This window comes from Opisthocomus hoazin, chromosome 7, assembly GCF_030867145.1.
Source record: "Opisthocomus hoazin isolate bOpiHoa1 chromosome 7, bOpiHoa1.hap1, whole genome shotgun sequence".
Taxonomy (NCBI): Eukaryota; Metazoa; Chordata; class Aves; order Opisthocomiformes; family Opisthocomidae; genus Opisthocomus; species Opisthocomus hoazin.
The window spans coordinates 22,554,330-22,573,913 of NC_134420.1; the positions used below are offsets into that span (position 1 = coordinate 22,554,330).

Genomic DNA, 19,584 nt, shown 5'->3' on the forward strand with positions numbered 1-19,584 from the left:
ACTGTTACATTCTATTGATTAATTAGGGAGTCAAGTTCCATATGGATACCAAACAAACTGAAAAAAAGCCTGACACTGACGAAACTGGAAACAAGTTACTTACTTGGACACAGACAATAAGCAAATAGTGAAAATCACAAAATAGTAAATGAAAACTTGTGACATGCCAGGAAAATTTAGAGATGGTTAAGGCTTGCCTCTCTAATTTCCCCTAGCTTTTATCCTCTGAAAATCCGAAACGAAGCCCAAAGACAGGTTTACTGTAAGCTGAAGTTGTGATGTCCTAGGGTGGAGCTGTTGAGAAACTTCCTATTCAGAGGAAAGAGGCATATTTTAATATCAGGAGAGATGGGCTGGTGAACGGAAGTAAGTCTACATCATTTCCTCTATTGATCTTAATGATTACATAGAAACAAAAACTATTACTGGAAATGACGGTTTGAAAATAAAAAGACCTGGAAGAAAGTTATTCAAATTAGACAATGGGAATAACAATAATACTTTAAAAATCCTGCCCTTCTTAGGTGATTCTAACGATCATTTAGGAACATAACCACGTGATGAGAAAACAAAACAAAGGAAAAAAAACTTCGTATTGCTAAGAAAAGGATGAAAATATTCCTGGTGCACAAAACTACCCATGCAAGGTGATCTGACTGCTGCCCATTTTAGCTACATACATAAATTAATGATGGACTGTCAGTCACTGTCTTGACATTTTCCATGGAATTTTCTATAAAATCATTCATAGTGTAAGAGTTGCAAAGACCATTTCACTGATCTGCTTTCCTCAGTAAAAACACAATCAGAAGAAGATGGAAGAGACCTTAATGCCTTTCCTCTTTCATAGCACCCACCTATCGGACTGGTTCTAAAGATTACAGAACATACAGGATTAGACAAGTTGACTTATGAAGTCAGGAGACTATGACAGATATAAATCAAATGTTTCTCCAGGAATCATACAAAACTTCACAGACTTTGCAGAAAAAAATACAGTCCCTTACTGTAATGCCTGAAAGATTAAATAGCCAACTAGCGTCCTCCTAAGCTGCAGCTCCATCTGTTATTACAGACTTATCTTTTAAAACACGCATGTATACCAAACAGTCTAGCTGAGAATATGACATTCAGGAAACAACAACTGAATGTTGTCAGCTCATAAAAGCACTTTGAAAATAGCTAACAAGTGCCAGAATAAAGATTAAATTCAGATAATTACATAATATTAAAAGTTGTGCAGAAAAATAAGTATGTGATCATGCAACTCCCACTTCCTTCACTGAAGGAAGACTGACAAGGCTTACAGGGCTAAAATACTAAATGAGGATAAAACAAAATACTCAACATGTTTGATACATTGTGCAACTTCCAGGCATTGCCATAAATAAACAGCAAAGTTACCGGACATGCACTTATGGAATCCAGTGGTGACCTGATGGCACCGTAACGTCCATGTTACTGCACAGAACTGAAGGGATAAAGAAGATTCAGGACAAAATTCACAATTCAAAATCGAGACTTCCAGATCTCGCTTTGTTGACATGTTCATTAGCTGTTTATTAATCATAGAGATGAAAATCCCAACACTCACTGACTTCAATGGTAAAAATAACTTGCAATTGAGCTAATATGAACACATACCAAATACAGCACATACCAAGCAGTGGCCACATGCAACACCATGTGTTAGTGAGGTTGGATCAGTCAAACAATTCTAAACTAGCAGCAAAACCTGTTGCTCTTCCTTTGGAATGGCATCCCAGTGCTTTAGCCACTTCCACCCACACAGAAAAGGTCTTCTCATTTTTTTTTATTTTTTTTTTTAAATAACATAGAATTGAAGAGAATCCCATATGAAGATCCCAGGCCCCCAGTGACCAGCTAACCATAGATGACTGTGGCCTACAGCGTGAAAAAGGCCCTAAAATCAGGCTGATAAACTCTTACAGCCAAGTTAATCTATCATAAATGTGCAGAAACAGAGATGCTCAATCTTTTTAAGCCTTGTATTCAAGGGTTGGGGGGGTGGATTTTGGCTTGGAGTCTGAGTTTTTTTGTTGTTGGCTGGGGTTTTTTGTTTGGGGTGTTTTGGGAGGGGGGTTGGTTTGGGGAGGTTTGTTTGGTATCACCACCCCCCCACCCCCACCCCCGAGAGCGTTGAGTACAGACTTCAGATGCTAAACACAGCTCTAACTGATGATCTGTCAAAGTTATTCTTTTCACAGGGAACAAACTGCAGGGCTTTTGTATGGAAGAATTCTTCCAAAATTATTTGAAAATCTTAATATTAAAACATTTTCAATATATTCACTTTTAAGTTTCACACAAACACAGTAACACAAGCATATTCTGTATTAACCTTGATATTTTAACAAGTTTAGCCTTTAACTATGTACTGTAATACTAGTTTGTTAAAAATCTAAGTTTATTCATATGCTTGCCTATGTAACAAAAAAATAAACTCACAAATACTCTTGGTTTAACCTGTTGGTCACTGCATGATTTTTCCCTAAAAAATAACTAGCTGTAGCTAGCCATAAGATAATACCCATACTAACAACATACATCAATATTAAATCAGTTACTGTGAATTAGTTTACATTTTTTAAGTGAAATGCAGAAGATGATGGTTTTCTGAGACAACACACACACTGCTTTCAACACTAACTGGTTTATATTAGTGTCTAGGTAACTGCTGTAAGTTACTGAATTTTAATCAATGCAGGAAAAAAGTATTTAGAAAAAGAATCCCTTGCTTTAGAGGTTAACCCTCAGGTAACACTAATTTTGAAAACTATGTTTTAATACGTAAACACACAAGAATACTTCAGTATAATTGCGAGAAAAAAGTGGTGATATCCAAAACACTGGTAAAGCTTGCATAGTACTTAATTTTGGTAACTAGGGAAGATCATTTTCATACAGCTCACAAAAATTTGATTGTACATCTTTCAGAATCAAGCAGAACTATAATGTTTTCTGGAAAAGTAGGCTGGAGAGTTTAAATAATTTTTCAATTTATCCAAAGTAGCACTTTGCAAATTCTCATGAGTTCCATAGCTGCAGTCACAACCAAACACTTCGAGATGAAGCCAATCTTTTCCTTTGTAACAGTCGAGTTCAGCTTGCAACACTATTAAAAATAAAAGAACTGTAAGCTAATTGCTGGCAAGTATGACGCAAGCGGTTTCCTCGGTAACAACCCAAGTTGCTGAAGTGCCTGATCCAGCATTTCCTCATCTGTTTGCACTCACACCAGCAGTCTGACAATGTAGTCACTGCATCCTGTTTCACTCAGCAGCCAGCGAAACACACTGAGCTTAACCCTTGACTAACTTCTCTACAGTTAACCTATCGTACCTATAAATTAACTTTTACAGTGATGTTCTGTGTGTGCATTTTTTATGTTCTTATACCTTTGCAGTAGCAGTCTACACTGCATTTTCTTTTTAACTGAGAAAGAAAACATAAGAAAACATCACCTAAAATAAAAAAGTACATAACAGACATCTTTTCATGTGCATTTGCACTACTGAAAGTTTCTGCCACATATTAAGTTTAAAAAAATTACTCACCTGCAGATTCCAGAATTTTCCTGATTTTATACTATAACCAAAATAAATTAGATACAAACATCAAGAGGATCTATCAAACTACTTCTCATTCACTTCAAATAGATGTGTATTCAAATATAAGTAGGAAGCATGTTTTTTAAATGTATCACAAAGCAGTTACTATCTACATCAAGGAAAACAAAAATCACATTTTGATCTAAAAAATGTAGAGATCATGGATCTCATCAGTCAGCTATCTTTCAGGGGAACGGCAAATCCTAGAGCAAATTAAAAAAAACAACACATTAATCAAAAATCTGCAAATATTGCCCTTTCTAACACTATACTGCACAACAAAAATTTGGATAATTTTAGCATTTATTTTTAAAAGTGAATTTGGTCATTTCAGGACATGAATAAACATGAAACAAACTATTTACAGCACAGAGCTTCTACGTGCTGACACTGGTGCTTACTGGTGTAAAACATTACTGTTTTTCCATACTATGGAATAACTGCAGGGCACAAAGAAAACAGAAAGGCAAGATAAAAGTAGTATTTTTTTTGTTAAAAATTCTGGCCAATGCTTCACCAAAACAAAATGCACATTAAATTTACTGCTGAAAAGGTCTCCCAACTTCACCGACTGATCTACCCAGTACAATTTTAAGTGGGAAATCCCCTAAAGCATTCTGAAATAGATGACAGCCAGCCAGAACAACCTGTCACAGCAGCTTCCTGACCACTAAACAGAACTAGGTATTGAAAATGTGAAGGTGCAGAAAGGAGGCAACATTAGGGACTTTTCACTATTTCTGTCACAAAAGCTTACTCAGGAGGCCAGGTTCATATGAAGTTAGAACAGCTCTAAAACGAGATTTAAAACAGTCCTGATTTTCCAGTACCTGGAAGTCTCATTCTTTCAAATACATCACAGATTCTCCAGTTTCTTGGGAGGCCTTCTTCCTCAAATCTACTATCATAACGTATCCATATTCCAAAACACAAAATACAAAGTGTTAGACCAAAAAGCCCAGGGCTACAGACAAACGAGTGGCCTGAAATTAAACTCTGAAGAACAGTGTACAGGTATGCAGTGGCAACTACATTTCTCTAGAAAAATAAGAGACAATAAAGGGCTACCACGTTTACACAATATGATCAATGCTCTGGCTTAGTCAGCAATTAACTACTTGTTAGCATTTCAGATGTTTTTCTGTAAATGCAGATGTCTCCATCAGCAGGCTTTTTTACTCTATTAGTATAGTTTTCCTCTGCATCACTTAGTTGCTTCCCACATTCCTGCATTCCTCTTCCTTCTGATGCTGTAGTACCCACATAGTAGGCAGTAAGGCAGAAGAAAAAAAGAAAAGTTTTCTTCACCAATAGACAATTTTCCTCAATTGAATGGAAAGCCAGCTCAGAAAAAAAAATAATGAAAGTAGTCTGGTATGTGACTATGGAAATTCCAGAAAGAGATCAAGAAGTTTCAGGGATGAAAAGGCAATGACAGGCAGAAAAGCTGTGATGACACAAAGCATGCTGAGGAACCCGGATATCCCTGTAAGGGAGGGAAGCAAACCAGCACAGACTAGCGAGACTATTGTTGTAGGGTTATGCTGGAATACAAAAGATTCCTGCTCCAACTCTGTTCAACAATGGACCAGTGAGCCCTGACAAAAAACATGAGCCACATGATAGCTTTAGGTTATGGGATTCAAGGTTCAGACAGGTTCTCCAAAACTAAAACATGAAAAGGTTGCTGAGGTCATCTTTGATAAAATGAGCTTTAAATGCCTCAATTAGAATCAAGTGGCGAAACATCCACACAGATGTTCTGTCACAAGGCACTAAAAATATTTACATTTACATTAACATAGGCACTAAATGGCTTAACCATTTCAGTTATATATTGGTATATAACAAGACTATTTTGCATAGCAGGCTAGCCTCTATAAGGCTCTGAAGTCTATCCAAATGCTAACAATTTAGTACTTTTGCAATAGTCAGAATTGTTTAGCTATACATAGTCAGAATTTGCAATAAAATAGCAATAAAATGCAATAACAAAATAGTCAGAATCTGCTTTATAACAATCCACCGACTACAGAATACACCATCATAAGATACAGTTTTTCTCCAGCTCTGTCTCCTGCTATACTCTGATCGGAACAGGAGAAAAGAAATACAGCTCCGTCCACCAAGCTAGATAACTTCCTAAATGACGCTCACGACAAGACAAATGCAGGGAACTCGCTGTTCTTTTTTACTCCGGCTTTTCTTGGCCTACTCCTTTTCCTGAAATCTGCAGGGGTACCACTGTGGAACATCTCAAAAACTGAAGCAGAGTTGATGGGAAGAAAAAGACCGACCTGGGACACAGCTGGGAATCTAACAGACAGGCTGAACCAAAGTATTACTCAGACATTAGAAATAAAGTTCAAAATTCCCTTCAAAAAAAAGTTCTGCAAAAGTCCAGTTACATTTGCTTGCCCTGTGGAGGCAAATTAAGCTTAAATCATCACAACAGAAAATACTCCTCTGCTCCTACTGACCCTGTTAAAACCCAAACTGTATTCAGAATGAAATACCTTAATTTGTATACAAACATCAGTATTACAAATATCAGGCAAAGTTTTCTCATAGCTCGCAAACAGTGCAGGAAGGTACATTGACAAACACAAATCTTCCAATTCTTTCCCTCCATTTTGAATTAAGAAGTGAAGGGAGTAAGATATTCAGCATGTATTTTTTGAGGCACAGTTCATTCCCTATTGTCATTAGTCAGCTAGCTACTCTTGCTACAACTACAGCACTTGAGACAATACTACTTCTCCCTCCTCACTTGCTCACAATAGGAAGGAGTTAGACAAAACATAAACAAGACTGCTTAAGGCTTCACCTTCTTAAAAAAAAAAAAACAAACAACAACAACAAAAATAAACCAAACCAAAACAAACCAACCTAGAAAAACTTTGTCCCCTGTATCCAGGAAATAAACAGAGGATTTTTTTCAGCTTTGCAGCTACCAAAGACACACAGATTCTCTTTGGGCAGCAAAGAATAAGTTCCTAACAACAAAAATCTACGTATCAAGAGCCCAGATCTTACAAATAAATTTGTAGTTATGCTTGCAGAGGATGATGCAGGTGAGTAAGCACCTTGCATCCAACTTTCAGAAATAAAGGAACAAAATGAAAAAAACAAAGAACTTTACAATATTGTATAGTATCCTTTATGGGTAAGGCCTGTATGAGTACGTAAAAAATAAATGTACGTGCCTTTTCAAATGCAGTCTCTTACATATCATTTTTCAATAATGAACATTTACATGGTACTGAAGTAACAAATTCTAGAAACATTTTTATGCTGTAAATAAAAAGAAATATTTCTAATTTATACGTTACCAGATGTTCTACACTTTTTTAAACAATAATTAGATTGTTAGGTTTCTAAAAAAGTAAAAAGTTTTCAGACAGAATATTTTTATGTCTTGGCTGAAAGATGCTTGTAATTTTGGACGAAATTACATTACTGATCTTGTAACATGTAGAAAGAGAAAGAACACACTAGTAGGAAGAGGTGTTAAAATTTTTCTAAAATTAAGAACAGATAAGGCCAGGGAAAGAGAAAGAAAAATGATGTTTCAAAAAAACCAAGACAAACACGTAAATAATTTACTATTGAACACTAATATCCTGGGAAACTGATTTTTTGTACTTTCAAGGCCCAAATAATTAAAACTAAAGACGTTCCTTCTAAAGGCACACCAATCCTGTCCATCACTATACAGATGAAAGGAACATAGATCTAAGAAGGTATTCATTTGAGATTGTTAACACTTGCTACTAGAGAGCTAAAGTTATAAATTAAATTAAACCCTGTGAATTTTTAAACATGTAAGGACTATAATCTCAATCCTTAAACACTAAAACACATGTTCTTTTCCACTTGAAAGTTTAAGAGCTCTGTTGACCCCAGGGAGCTTCCTATCAGAGTAAGTGTTAATGCAAGTATAGAAGACTTGCAAATCTTTAACAATCAGATTGTAACAGCAACTAGTCTCATACAAGAAAAATGACATAAACTAACTGCACACCTTTATAGGTCCATTACAAAAGCTGTATTGACTTTTGTAGTTAATCCCAAAATGGCATCTCTTTATTATATGAAACACAGTTTGAACATTTTTCTAAAGTTGTAAGATACTTTTCCAAAGAAGATAACAATTTCATATTTATAGATATAACATCTGTTTCTAAATGAATTTGTCCTGAAACTTTATCCTTAACAATCTTCATAATGGGTTATGCAAATTTCGTACGTAAGCACAGAGTTTACTCAGTTTTAAGAGGACTGTTTGACACTTATGGTCTTTTAATTAGTTTTGATTTTTACTCTTGATAAAAAAAATTGCTATCCTTCACACATAGACTGAAGTACTATTTTCTTCTTCAGAACATTCTGCAGATGTCTCCAATATGACAGCCAGTGTCTCAGAGGGTTTGAAAACAGGCCACCCTTAAAAGCAATAGCCAGCATCTGCCTCTGCTCATCTACTCCTGTTTTATGATTTTCATCCTGACATCATAGAAAATCACGTGCAAATCTATTATTTTCAGTCTTTAAAAAATCTTTGGCATCTAACAAACAGGTTGCCAGTTACAAAAAATAAATTAAATAGAAGCAATGGCAAAAAAGACTGGTCATTAACACAAAAGCTGTTCCAAACTCATTCAACAAGAAACTCCAAATATAAGGATAAATTAGATTTTCAATACTACCATGGCATGGAAACATTCTGCTATGATAAATAAAAAAAAGTAGCATGAAACTCTGATACAGATTCTAATAAATGCTTTTCTGTAACTACATAAAAATAAGCTAACAGATACTTGTAATCCAAATACTTTCAACTGCACTTTGCCATAAGAGCACAAAGCTGTGATTTACATCACGGTAATCACTCATTTTAACTTCAGATAGACATACTACTTTAATCACTGGAAAGATCCTAAGTAACATTTCTCAGCTTTTTACTATTAAAAAAAAAGACTGGAAGATGACTAGTTAAACATCTGTGTGCATAATCAATTGAAATTGTCTCATTGCAAGTTTCATTTCCAATTTTCTTTGTAAGCATGCTTCAGTGATTCCCAAATGGATACTATGCTGCCGTGAAAATGCAGGTAGTTGATACCAGGACAGAAAGAGGTCACATACAGGGTGGACAATACACTAGTTAAGATACAAAATATACTGCTCTCCCCCATACTAACATGTCAGGAAGAACCAAGCCCCTGTCATCATTACTGTATGTGTTTATTAACAGACTATAAGCAGAAATACACAGTAGGTACATCTGTGTTTCAGTGCACATTTGTATGGAAAATCTCAATGGAAACAGTATAATCCAGATCAACATTCACCTTTCCATGAACAAAATAAAGCATGCTTCTTGCAGGTCCAGCTAGTCAAGAGGAAAACTGTGCTAGTGCGCTTTTAGTTCTTCCAGTCTGAGCCAAAGTCTCCAGGGCAGTACCAGAGCAGATGGCATTTCACAGGCACAGCAGGATTTAAACTTTTTCAGTCTGCTAACCACACTGTCAGGTTTCAACACAAATTTCCCTCCCTTACTACCCATATGTAAGACCATACGTGCTTGTATCTACAAAAAATGCAGTTTAAATTAACTGAAATTTCATTTCATACTATGTAACGAGGAGAATTATAAGGGAGTGAGAATGTATAGGATACTATGGAATCGCAAGAGTGGGTATCAAAGACCCTGTGAGTGCCTTTACACATTGTAGTGTGCCTACACTGTCTAGGCAGCAAATCAAATGGAATGGAGGTTAGTGTGGACATTAACCAAGAATATAATCACTTAACACTTGTCTTGGATACATTCCTTTCTTTTTAAAGTTAGCACCACAAACTACACACATGACACTGAACTTTATTAACTACTAATCAGGTCCTATAAATAGAGAGATCAATCGCTGTCTCAGAGAAAGCTCACAAAGAGTCAGTTCGTATCTAACCCTTCCAAAGTTACAAGCCCAGCTAAGAGGCCATCCACTTTTGTAAGGAAAACACACTGTAGGGTTGCTTGGCCACCATACACCTCTCACACAGAAGATAATCAGATATCTGAGGATTAATGTCAATCAGTCATTAAACGTTCAAATCCAGCAAGTGTACCACCAATTTGTCTGAAAGGATAGAAACTGTTCTGGAGAGCCAAAAGTACTAGAAAAACTCATTGATGTCTGTTCTTAAAAAAATCTGTACTTCTTATATTAGTAACTTAGAGTACTCAGAAATCTAGAATTCCTTTAAGAGGATCTACTAGACAGAAGGAACAAAACCATATTCATGAAGCGGCAACGAGGCATCACATAACAGTGCTTCAGAGAAGAAAAACAACACAATGGAAAATAGGTTATGACTGAATCTGTAATATTAAACTGACTCTAAGAAAACTAAAAAGACCCTAAATGTAAATATAGGCCTTTAATTTTAGGTCATATTGGAACAAAAATCATGCTAAAGATGCAGACAGTGAGCCTAGTATAAGAATGCCTTTTTTAGCCTTTAGTTTAGCTCCCATCCTTTAAAAGGTTTAATCTAATGAAAAAGAAAATGTAATATGACCAATAATGACGATTAAAAGAGACACACTAATACCATAGTGCCTATTCAGGGAGTCATAGTTAGGCTGTTATTTCAATAAAACCGATAAAACTTCCCTTTGCAAACAAGTTCCACACACTTTCAAAAGAGTTTATTCTATATTCTGAACTTTGCTGATAAAACTGTACTGACAATAGATATAAACATGCAGGTGTGACACAGGCTTGCTGTATCACCATCTAACAGTGGTACAGTTCCTCTGGGGTGGGGGAGCAGCACTGGCTGTTTTGCATACTGAAAGTACTCACCCCAAATTAAACCCCACATATATTTCTCAATTACTATTACCAGCATGGATATAGCTAAACCAATGTACCTATACTGCTAATTCATAACAAAAAGTCTGGAATGTTCCTCATAAAAGAGGGAAGATCTCTCAAAACCAAATCCAAAGCACCCAAACACAGCTTCACATGGTACATTTTCTATGGTATCTTGAATAGCTTAAAAGTAGTTAATTATATAGGCAAAAGATCATTTTAACATTCCATAACACAAACTTTTATTTATCAAATTAGCAACAAACAGAACATTTGCTGCAAATACAGCTTTAACTTAGTAGAAGGTATTTGGGTTTGCATAAAGGAATGTCAAGGTTGGCAGCTCAGTACTGGGTAACAAAACTTGTCAGGATTACCATTCAATCCGTCACTTAACGGGAAATATGTCAGCTTTTTCCACACCTCCTGTACAAAGTGAGGTCAGCACTGGTAGTCATGAATGTTCTGCATAGCAGCACTGCATTTCATAAACACTGAACTACCAAACAAATACAGGGATATAAAAAAATTACCTGGATTTCCATGCCCTATTCTGTCCCTCTCCCAGTAAATTTGCACTTGTTTCAAAGGAACATGCTACATATAAAAGCTATGAAAAAGTAGGGATGGTCCAACATATCAACACTTACTCCTGCTCACCAGCTGCCTGTATTTATACGATTATGTCCTCCTTTCCCAAAGCTGTATGATCCATTTTCAAATGTAAAACTGCTCTGGAAACTGTAACATTATTTCAGCAGTCATACCTTGTCAGCCCTCTCCAGTTCCCAGAACACTTCATTTTGTCACACTCATCAACACGGCCATTCACTTAACTAGTCTTTCTTAAGGACAGATCTCTCTGACCTGTTTCTGTCCCACCTTCCCTTCCCACATACCATCATCTGTCAGCTCACTTGTTAATCTGTGAACTCTTAATTTATTAGCATCCATGGTTTCTGTCTGCTTGTAGGGCTTTAGTAGTCTCTTAGTTCCACTGGATCCTTAAAGTTATTGATCCTTTTTATGCTTCACTAACATTCACTCATACATGACACAGTCTGATCAACCCAAGCCTTCATTTTTACCTCAAATTTTCCTTCCTGCTATTGAGTTGCAGAAAAGTCCCATTATTTTTTTTTCCATTAACTCTTACTCTGTTCAGTCATTCCATCTTGCTAAGCGTTGTTTTCACCCACTAAAAAAGTCATGTTCAAATTCAACATTTCCTTTCACTCCCCTTTACTCTCATCTTAAACTATTCGTTCAGCTCTCTCTCCACATAGTTTTATCCTGGAAAAATGGGTGAGATTCCAATAAAATATTCTATGCCTGTAGCCTCCCACACGGGTATCAGCATCAACAACAGAACAGGCTACATCTCCCAGTTTCCCTGCCTGTAATCCTTACCTTTGCATAAAAGTAGAAGATTCACTCTTTTCCATCTTCAGCAACTACTTTCTGAACATCAGGCCTGATAGTTACAGTTGGCTTTGTTCAGTGATTTGTTTAAAAGATGGTAAGTCTGCATGAAGTTTCCATATTTAGGTATCAGAAAACCAAAACAGGAGGAAAAAAGCTTTTTAAAAAATATAAATTTCCTATTGCATGTCAAATAAGGCCCAGGCTTTAACAGAATTTCCCTCTCCACTCAGTTCTGGCATTCACTCATGACACGAGAGACACTTAAGTGGATTCACACACCGCAGACTTGCCCAGTGTTGGGACATACTCCACAGGGCCTTTTCACTTCCCACTCACATTTTTTTCATAAAACTTGCTGGAATTTGGTATCTTTGAAACTTCTGAGGCCACAGTATTCAATCAGTTCATTTGGTCAAGTTCAACTACTGGGATGGTACTGTTGGGCATATACACACGCACATATACATTGTGCCAAAAGATGAGGCTTTTCTGATGGAAATATACCTGACTCCTTGTAATTCTTTTCCCTTTCATATTTAGCCTCACAGAACATACTGTTCACAAACCACAGTGTGGAGGCTGTCCTCTTTGCCATTCTAGAGACTGTCCTGGGAAACTTTTGCTCCTCATCCCTACTATTTTCTTTCATAAATTTAAAATGTCTTCCCAGTCAAAGCTGAAAACTAGTATATTATCTAATTTATCCTGTTAGTTTCCTTTGACACAGTCAGTCACGTAGTTCTTGGAACCTTCTCTCCCAGCTTCCTCCATTTCTTTCTTACTGGCACTCTGGTCACTCCTGTAATATGCCACCCTCACCTTCCTCCAAATTTCTCCCGCTTTTCCACAGCAGTTGTCTTTGATCGCCTTCCTCTCTCCTTTTACATTCTCTTCCTTGGAGACCACATCTGCAGAAACAGTCAACCCCCTCTGCTACACTGACAACTTACAGACATGTTTCCCTGCTTTCAGCATCCTTTTTCTATCCAGAACATGACCCGCAACCAAGGCTCGAATATCTAAAAAACAGCTTAAGGTAAACTCAGCTAACACAGTTCTTAACTGCGCTCAGTCTCCCTAATAGTATCCTTTGTCATTCTCCGTGAACCACTGTATGGTCCCGATGGTCACTTTGCCAGAGGATACCATCTTACCTCTCTACAGGTCTCTACGCGCGCACCATGCTCAAATCATCCTTTCTTTCTGGTACGAGACCTCAAAAAATTAAAAAAAAAAAAAAAAGAAGAAAAAAAAAAAGGCATGCAACTTTTACCAAGTCTGCTCATTTTACCAAGTCTTCACATTTCATGTAGCGCACTACCACAAAACATATTGTCAAGGTCACACAGAACCAGACAGAAACAATACAATCCTACTCATCTGAAATATGGTTGCAAAAACAGTTTTCCAAGACTGTTGCTTTCGCCATGTAATCCTTCCCTTTGTATATTCCCCACACTCAGTTGCATCCCATTGAAATTTATTACATTCACAGCTCAACACACCCAGATTTCTACCTTGATTTGCCCCATAACACAAACAACAACCATCCAAGAGATACAAAGATTCTGTTAACAACAGAAACAGATCTTGACATGCAGGTACACTTGCGGTAACAGTCATTGTAATCATTAGGGGAAAACTTTAAATTTCAAAGAGCTAGTTTGTCAAATACATAGCAAAAAGAGTTACACTTTATGTTATTAGCTGCAATCAGCAGGTAAAGGCTCACTTGTTTCTAGGCTGCAAACAGTATCTGAATTTAACAATTTTAAGACTCTGTAAAGTACATATCAACAGACAGCTTCTGCACTAGAAAGTTTATACCCCAAGTACTTAAGAACAAGGTATAATTTGTTTCACAAATAGGTAACAAACAGATACAAATTCCCTAAGCAAATAAGGAATTGCATTAACTTCATGCTACATAAATATTTTAGACTCTTGAAATCGAGTCCTGATCTTCCTAAGGTAACACATCAAAGGTACAAGATAGTTTTGAACAGAAACTGGGGAGAGGTGGCGGTCAATCCAATAACCTAACCACAAGACAATACTTCCTGTAATTAACAGAGTGCAAGATGAAAGCAGTCTTTATCCATGAAATACCCCAGCCTTCCTAGGTGTTTGAACCTAGTCAGGTAGCTAGCAAAAGTATCAGCTCTGTTTGTACACTGTTTTGGACCCATATCCTGTATATTCAATTAGGAAGGCCTATTCTCTACTCAAGGAAAAATACAAATTTTAGAAATCACATATTCTTTCTAGATTCTGAGAAGTTCCTATGTGTGAGTTCCTAGACATAGTTATTTGATGTCAGATACATGTTCACTATCATGTTAAAGAAAAAAAAAAAAAGGTTTTACTACAGTATTTTTCAGGACATGGAGTGTTTACAAGCTCTGCAATTCTGAAAAGCACCTTTAGATTCCAAATTCTGATTTGGCTTTCAAGGGAAAGATAAATAAATAAAGTGCTATATATGCAACAGTGAATGAAGATAAACCCTTTGATACCAGCCATGGTAGGTACAGCTAACAGATTAGCATCTGACTAATACATGCAATCAAAACATCATCTACACAAAAACGGTAACACCAATCAACACAGCAGTCATGCTGCTAACAAGCAGTTCCTCTCTATGTCCAAGATGAATACTGAAGTAAGAATACAAAGAGCCTGTTTGCTGCTAAAATCATACAAATTTCTGCGAGCAGAAGTGTTAATGCAGTAGTTCAGAAAAGACATTGCATTTGCATAATTTTTAGCTTTGATTTTAGTCATATTGCTTACTTCTATGTGTATTTATGTATTTTGATAATGGCATTTAAGTATACTCACACAAAAATGTAAAGAGATAATCTACTCAAGACTGTTTCCTCTCACCTCATACTACATTGCTAGCCATGTGAACTGCAGAAAAGCCATATACAGCATGAATTTGTAGACTTTGGTAGCTAAAGTAAGCACGGATACTGGTATAAAGGTAAGAATAAAGGTAATTGAATTTTATCAATCTTCCAGCATTATAGTTGCTGTACATGTTCAAGTACAGAAAGCAATAATCTAAATATGTGTCACAAGGACTGCTCAAATTAGAAAGCATTTACAGGATCGTGGTCACAGGGCCTCTTTACACTTCTACCCCGGTAAACAGTGATAGCTCCATCCAGTTCCAGTGTGCACACACTACTGGTTGCACATATCAGTTTCCCTGTACACACTGCATGCACACAGATCCCTTAGAATCACTGACTTGAGCTTATTAATGATAGAACAGTCAACTCAATACAAATATTTTCTCGTGTATTTAACTAGGCAGAGAGTTGGGTATAATTTTGAACCAGCAATTAACTGAAAACTTAGGGTCAATACTAGCATTCCCTATTTTCCTCAAAAAGTAACTAAAATCCACATTTGCTTTTTTGTTCTCATGTGCCCCTGCCTGCAGAGGTTCATACAATCTTCTACATATAAGAGGTTCATAACAATCATAGAAAATACATCTAAGAGAATCACAATAGCAACTTAGCTCTCATTCATCAAAGTATTTCTGTCACAGTGGACCTGTAGCTCATTCCTTATACTCCACTGATCTTCCTAACCATGCTCACTAAACTCAATGTCTTAAACTATTAATATTGGACAGGAATCGTTGTAACATTTTCTAGAGATCTGCAAAACATGCAATCAGTCCTTAAAGAAATCACATAATAAATGCTCTCTGAAAAGTGCATACATTCTTCCTGTTCCAAGGAAGCAATATAAAAACCTCGTAGTGTTTATTCAAATAGTCACACATTATAGGCTTACTTCCTTACTTCTTCCCCCCCCCACTGATGTTTTATCATCTCTGCCATTGTCTGATCTCTAAGTCAGACAGGTGATCAGAGGGTTTAACCTGTGTTATACATATGAAAACACATATAAAATACTACACAGAACATATATCTATGAATCTCATTTAAACTGTGCTTAATAAAGCACAAATATTTATTGTAAAGCACAACAGACTATTAGGAAAATAAAGAACTTCAGATCTCTCCGTTGTTTCTGTTCACTTCTAGCGATAACAAAGATATAAAATTCTGGAAATCTACCAGACAGTTACATTTTATTATGAACACGTATGATATAAGCACTGCCAATAAATTCTACCTATTTAGTTACAGTTGACATTTATGATCTTACTTAAAGAATAATAAATGCCTTAACTTGAAATATGCACATGCTTTTAGGAAGTGAAGCATTTAGTAACTTCCATAAGAACAAGTATCTTCTATAATCTAGAAAGGTTAATGAAACCTCATTTTCTGAGGTTTCTACATGGCTGACAAATGTGACAGAAAAAGAGAGCATCTACTATCCAGAAGGGAACAGAGAAGGTAACATACTGAACAATATTCCCCTCACTGCTAATACGATATTTTAATGTCTCTTTCATAGTGTGCATTAGATAACTCATACGAGAAGTTTAAAATTATCTCTGAAGCCTGTTACAGCATACTTGCATTTTAACCTTTTAGGCAAAACAGATCACCGCTGTATTATTCTCTTATGCAAACGCAGGGAAAGAAATGCTTGAAAACTGCTCCACCGTTTCAGATTGCCCTCGCACTTCCTCCGACCTGTTTCACAGTCAATCACAAGAAGCGCGTTACGGAATACATGTCAAAGCAAAATTAGAAAATTGCACTTCGTATCCACGCATTTCAGCCACAGCAGCAGTAGACAGGGGATTCTGCAGCAACAATCGCTTCCCAGAAACTGTTCACTTGCATGTGTTAAGCACACCCCCCTTACTCTCCCCCCTATAACGGGCCGACCATCCGCTCGCAGCAGCCTCGGGCCAGCTCCTCCGGCAACACAGCGCGATCTTCCTGCGGTTCACGTGCGAGGTCCCGAACAGAAACCAGCTCCCTCCCGCACACGAGGCTTTGCGCTACAGAAAACAAGACTCCTTGAAAAGTTTTCCGGGAGGTAGAAACCAACAGAGTTCCATTGAAGAAAACTGAGCGTTTCGGGCATCCCTCCAGACTCTACTGAACAGCTCTCTCTTCAGTAAAAAGAAGTTTCTAAACCCCATCAGCCCAAACCTAACGTTAACTTACGTGGAGCGAGGAAGAGAGGGTGAGAGGGAGAGAGAAACAAGAGACGGTAATCTGCAAGGCAGAAGGATAGCTGCCACTGAAACAATGCCAACATTCGGTAAATAATATCCCTCAAAACCTGATTTTTCTTTAGCATCTAGCAATCGTTTTGTCGACAGAAAGCGGGAAGAACCTGAAGTGCCGAGCAGCTAGAAAGCTGCGGTTTCCTTCTCTCGTAAAGTCTGCCAGAAGCGGAGGAGGTGGTGGGCTTCGGAAAAGGAAACAATCAAAATAACAAGGTGGCCGATAGCTGAAGATGTTTGATTTGGGGTTTTGTTTTAAATCAGTAAAACTACTTTTTCGTATTTAAGATCGCATGAAAAGCGAGCGAGCCTTCTGTCCTGTAGATAATAATCATTATTACGATTTACCTTCTATACAGACATAAAGGATGTAACATCGATTCCGCAGAACCGAGCTGAGAAACCCGCTAAGGGACTAACATTCTCCTCCATTCCGCTAACAGGAGTCTGACAGTTAGCAGGCATCCAGCACAGACACACACAGCAGTTGGGAAAAGCGAGGGGCGCTCATTCCCCAGAAAGTTTCTCCCTCCAGTTTCGGAGAAACCTACCTGCTCTCTGGAAATGCAAGGCAATGAGGGTCTCCTACTAAACATTTTGCAGCTGCCGTGGTAGCCGGCCGAAGTCTCCCCGAGGGATACGCAGCTAGACCTCCGCCTGGGTCTGATCACAGGCACTTTCTCCTCGGCGCTGGGGAGCCGCGGCTGGTGCTGATGCTGCTGGTGCGCTCCCCGGCTGCGAGCCGAGAAGCCGCCGCGCTCCCCGCCGCAGAGCGCCAGGAGGCAGCCAGCCACCCCGGCCGAGCCGGCCAGCAGCGGTCTGAGCGCCGGGGGCAGCGAGTGGAGGCTGGTGAGCGACAGCAGCCACGCCAGGCTGGAGAAGACCAAGACGAGGAGGCTCCGGCGCAACTCCAGCGAGCCCCGCAGCAGGGTCAGCGCCGCCGCCGAGCCCAGCACCGCCAGCAGCCTGCCCAGGGTCGTCCGCGGCTCGCCGGGGGGCTGGGGCTCCTCTTCGCGCCCCTCCGCGGGCAGCAGCCACTGCAGGGCCACGAAGTCCCCCCAGTAGCAGCACACGGGCAGCGCCAGCAGCCACCAGCGGGTCGTACCGCCGCCGCTGCGGTGCCTGCTGCCGGCCAGGTAGCAGGTGAGGAAGAAGAAGGCACAGGCGATGCTGAAGAGGGGGCTGAGGCAGCGGGACAGGCACAACAAGGCGTGCAGCGTCCGGGGGCTCCGCCAGCTGCTCCCGTCCTGCTGGCCGCCGGCGCTGCCCCGGTCGTGGAAGGCCAGGAGGGAGAGGACAACGGCGGCCAGGGCGCCCAGGCTGAGCAGTGCCCGGGAGGAGGAGGAGGAGGAGAAGGCGGCGGCGGTGGGGAACAGCAGCAGAGAGAGGAAGCTCTTCGGAGGGTCCTGCCTCAGGGGGGTCGCGCAGCTCTTCACGTAGCCGTTCCGCAGGCTCTCCGGGCTGCCGCCGCCGGGGAGCGCCAAGGGGGAAGCCGCCCCGCCGCCGTCCGGCTGCTGGCAGCGCTGCGGGGGCTTGCTGGGTCCCTGGCGGGAGGCGGCCGCGGCGGCTTCTCTCTCTTCCCTCATGGTGGTCGGGGACGCCGGAGGGGGCAGGACGGAGGAGAGGCGCGGGTCGCGCTGGCTCCGGCCCGGCCGCACCTCCCTCATCTCCTCAGGAGCAGGGCGCCGGGCCGAGCCGCCGGTTCTCCCCCGCGGGCAGCGGCGTCCGCAGCATGGTGGGTAACGACGGGAAAAGAGAGAAAAGGTAGAAAGTCCGGCTGGCTCCCTCGCTCTCCGGACACGGATCCAGCGGCAGGGACTCGCTGCCGCCTCCCAGCGCTCACCGGCGGCAGCGGCCGCTGGCCAAGCCCCGGCGGGGGTGGGAGCCGGGCGAGGAACAGCCCCCGCCCGCCGGCCGGCCCGCGCGCCCGCCTTCCCTCACGCCACTGCACACGGCGCGCGCGGAAGCCCCGACGGCGGCACGCGCCCCGGCGGCGGTTGCGCGCCAACTGCCACGCGCTAACGGCCGCGCGGTAGCGGGGGCGGGGAGGCGTGAGCCGCCGGGCTCCTTCCCGCGGCCGCCGGCCCGGAGGCGATGGGCGGGGCCCAGGGAGCCGCGCTTCCCCTCTGTATGAAACAGGTCTTTTCTAAAAAAACAAATACATATATATGTGTGTGTGTGTGTCCCGCGCGCCAGCCGGCCGCCCCGGCGGAGCGTGTGGGGAGCGGAGCGGGCCGGGCCGGGCCGCGGTAACTTTCGGCTTTGTCCTCCCGTCCTGAGGCGCCGCGGCGACGCTGCTGGGGCGGGCTGTGCAGCGCCGGGGTCCTTCCCCTTCACGGACCCTCCCTCTCTGCTTTTTGTAACGCCTGGAAAGTGAGTACGGGTCGGAGCAGCTCCCTGCGCCTCGTCTTTTTCTCGGCCTTTGTTCACTAAATCGGCCCGCCGCGCTGGCCCGGGTCTGACGGGCTGCACA

At 40.6% G+C, this 19,584-nt stretch overlaps 1 protein-coding gene across 1 annotated transcript in view; it reads right to left on the reverse strand.

Annotated features, from left to right (window-relative positions):
- PDE3B (phosphodiesterase 3B) overlaps positions 1–18,998 on the reverse strand; it is a 94,430-nt gene extending 75,432 nt beyond the window's left edge. Inside the window, exon 1 of the mRNA XM_075425664.1 lies at positions 17,663–18,998. Coding sequence (XP_075281779.1) covers positions 17,663–18,778 — 1,116 coding nt within the window. The 5' untranslated portion in view covers positions 18,779–18,998. The remainder of the gene's footprint in view (positions 1–17,662) is intronic.
- Between the last annotated feature and the right edge of the window lie 586 nt (positions 18,999–19,584).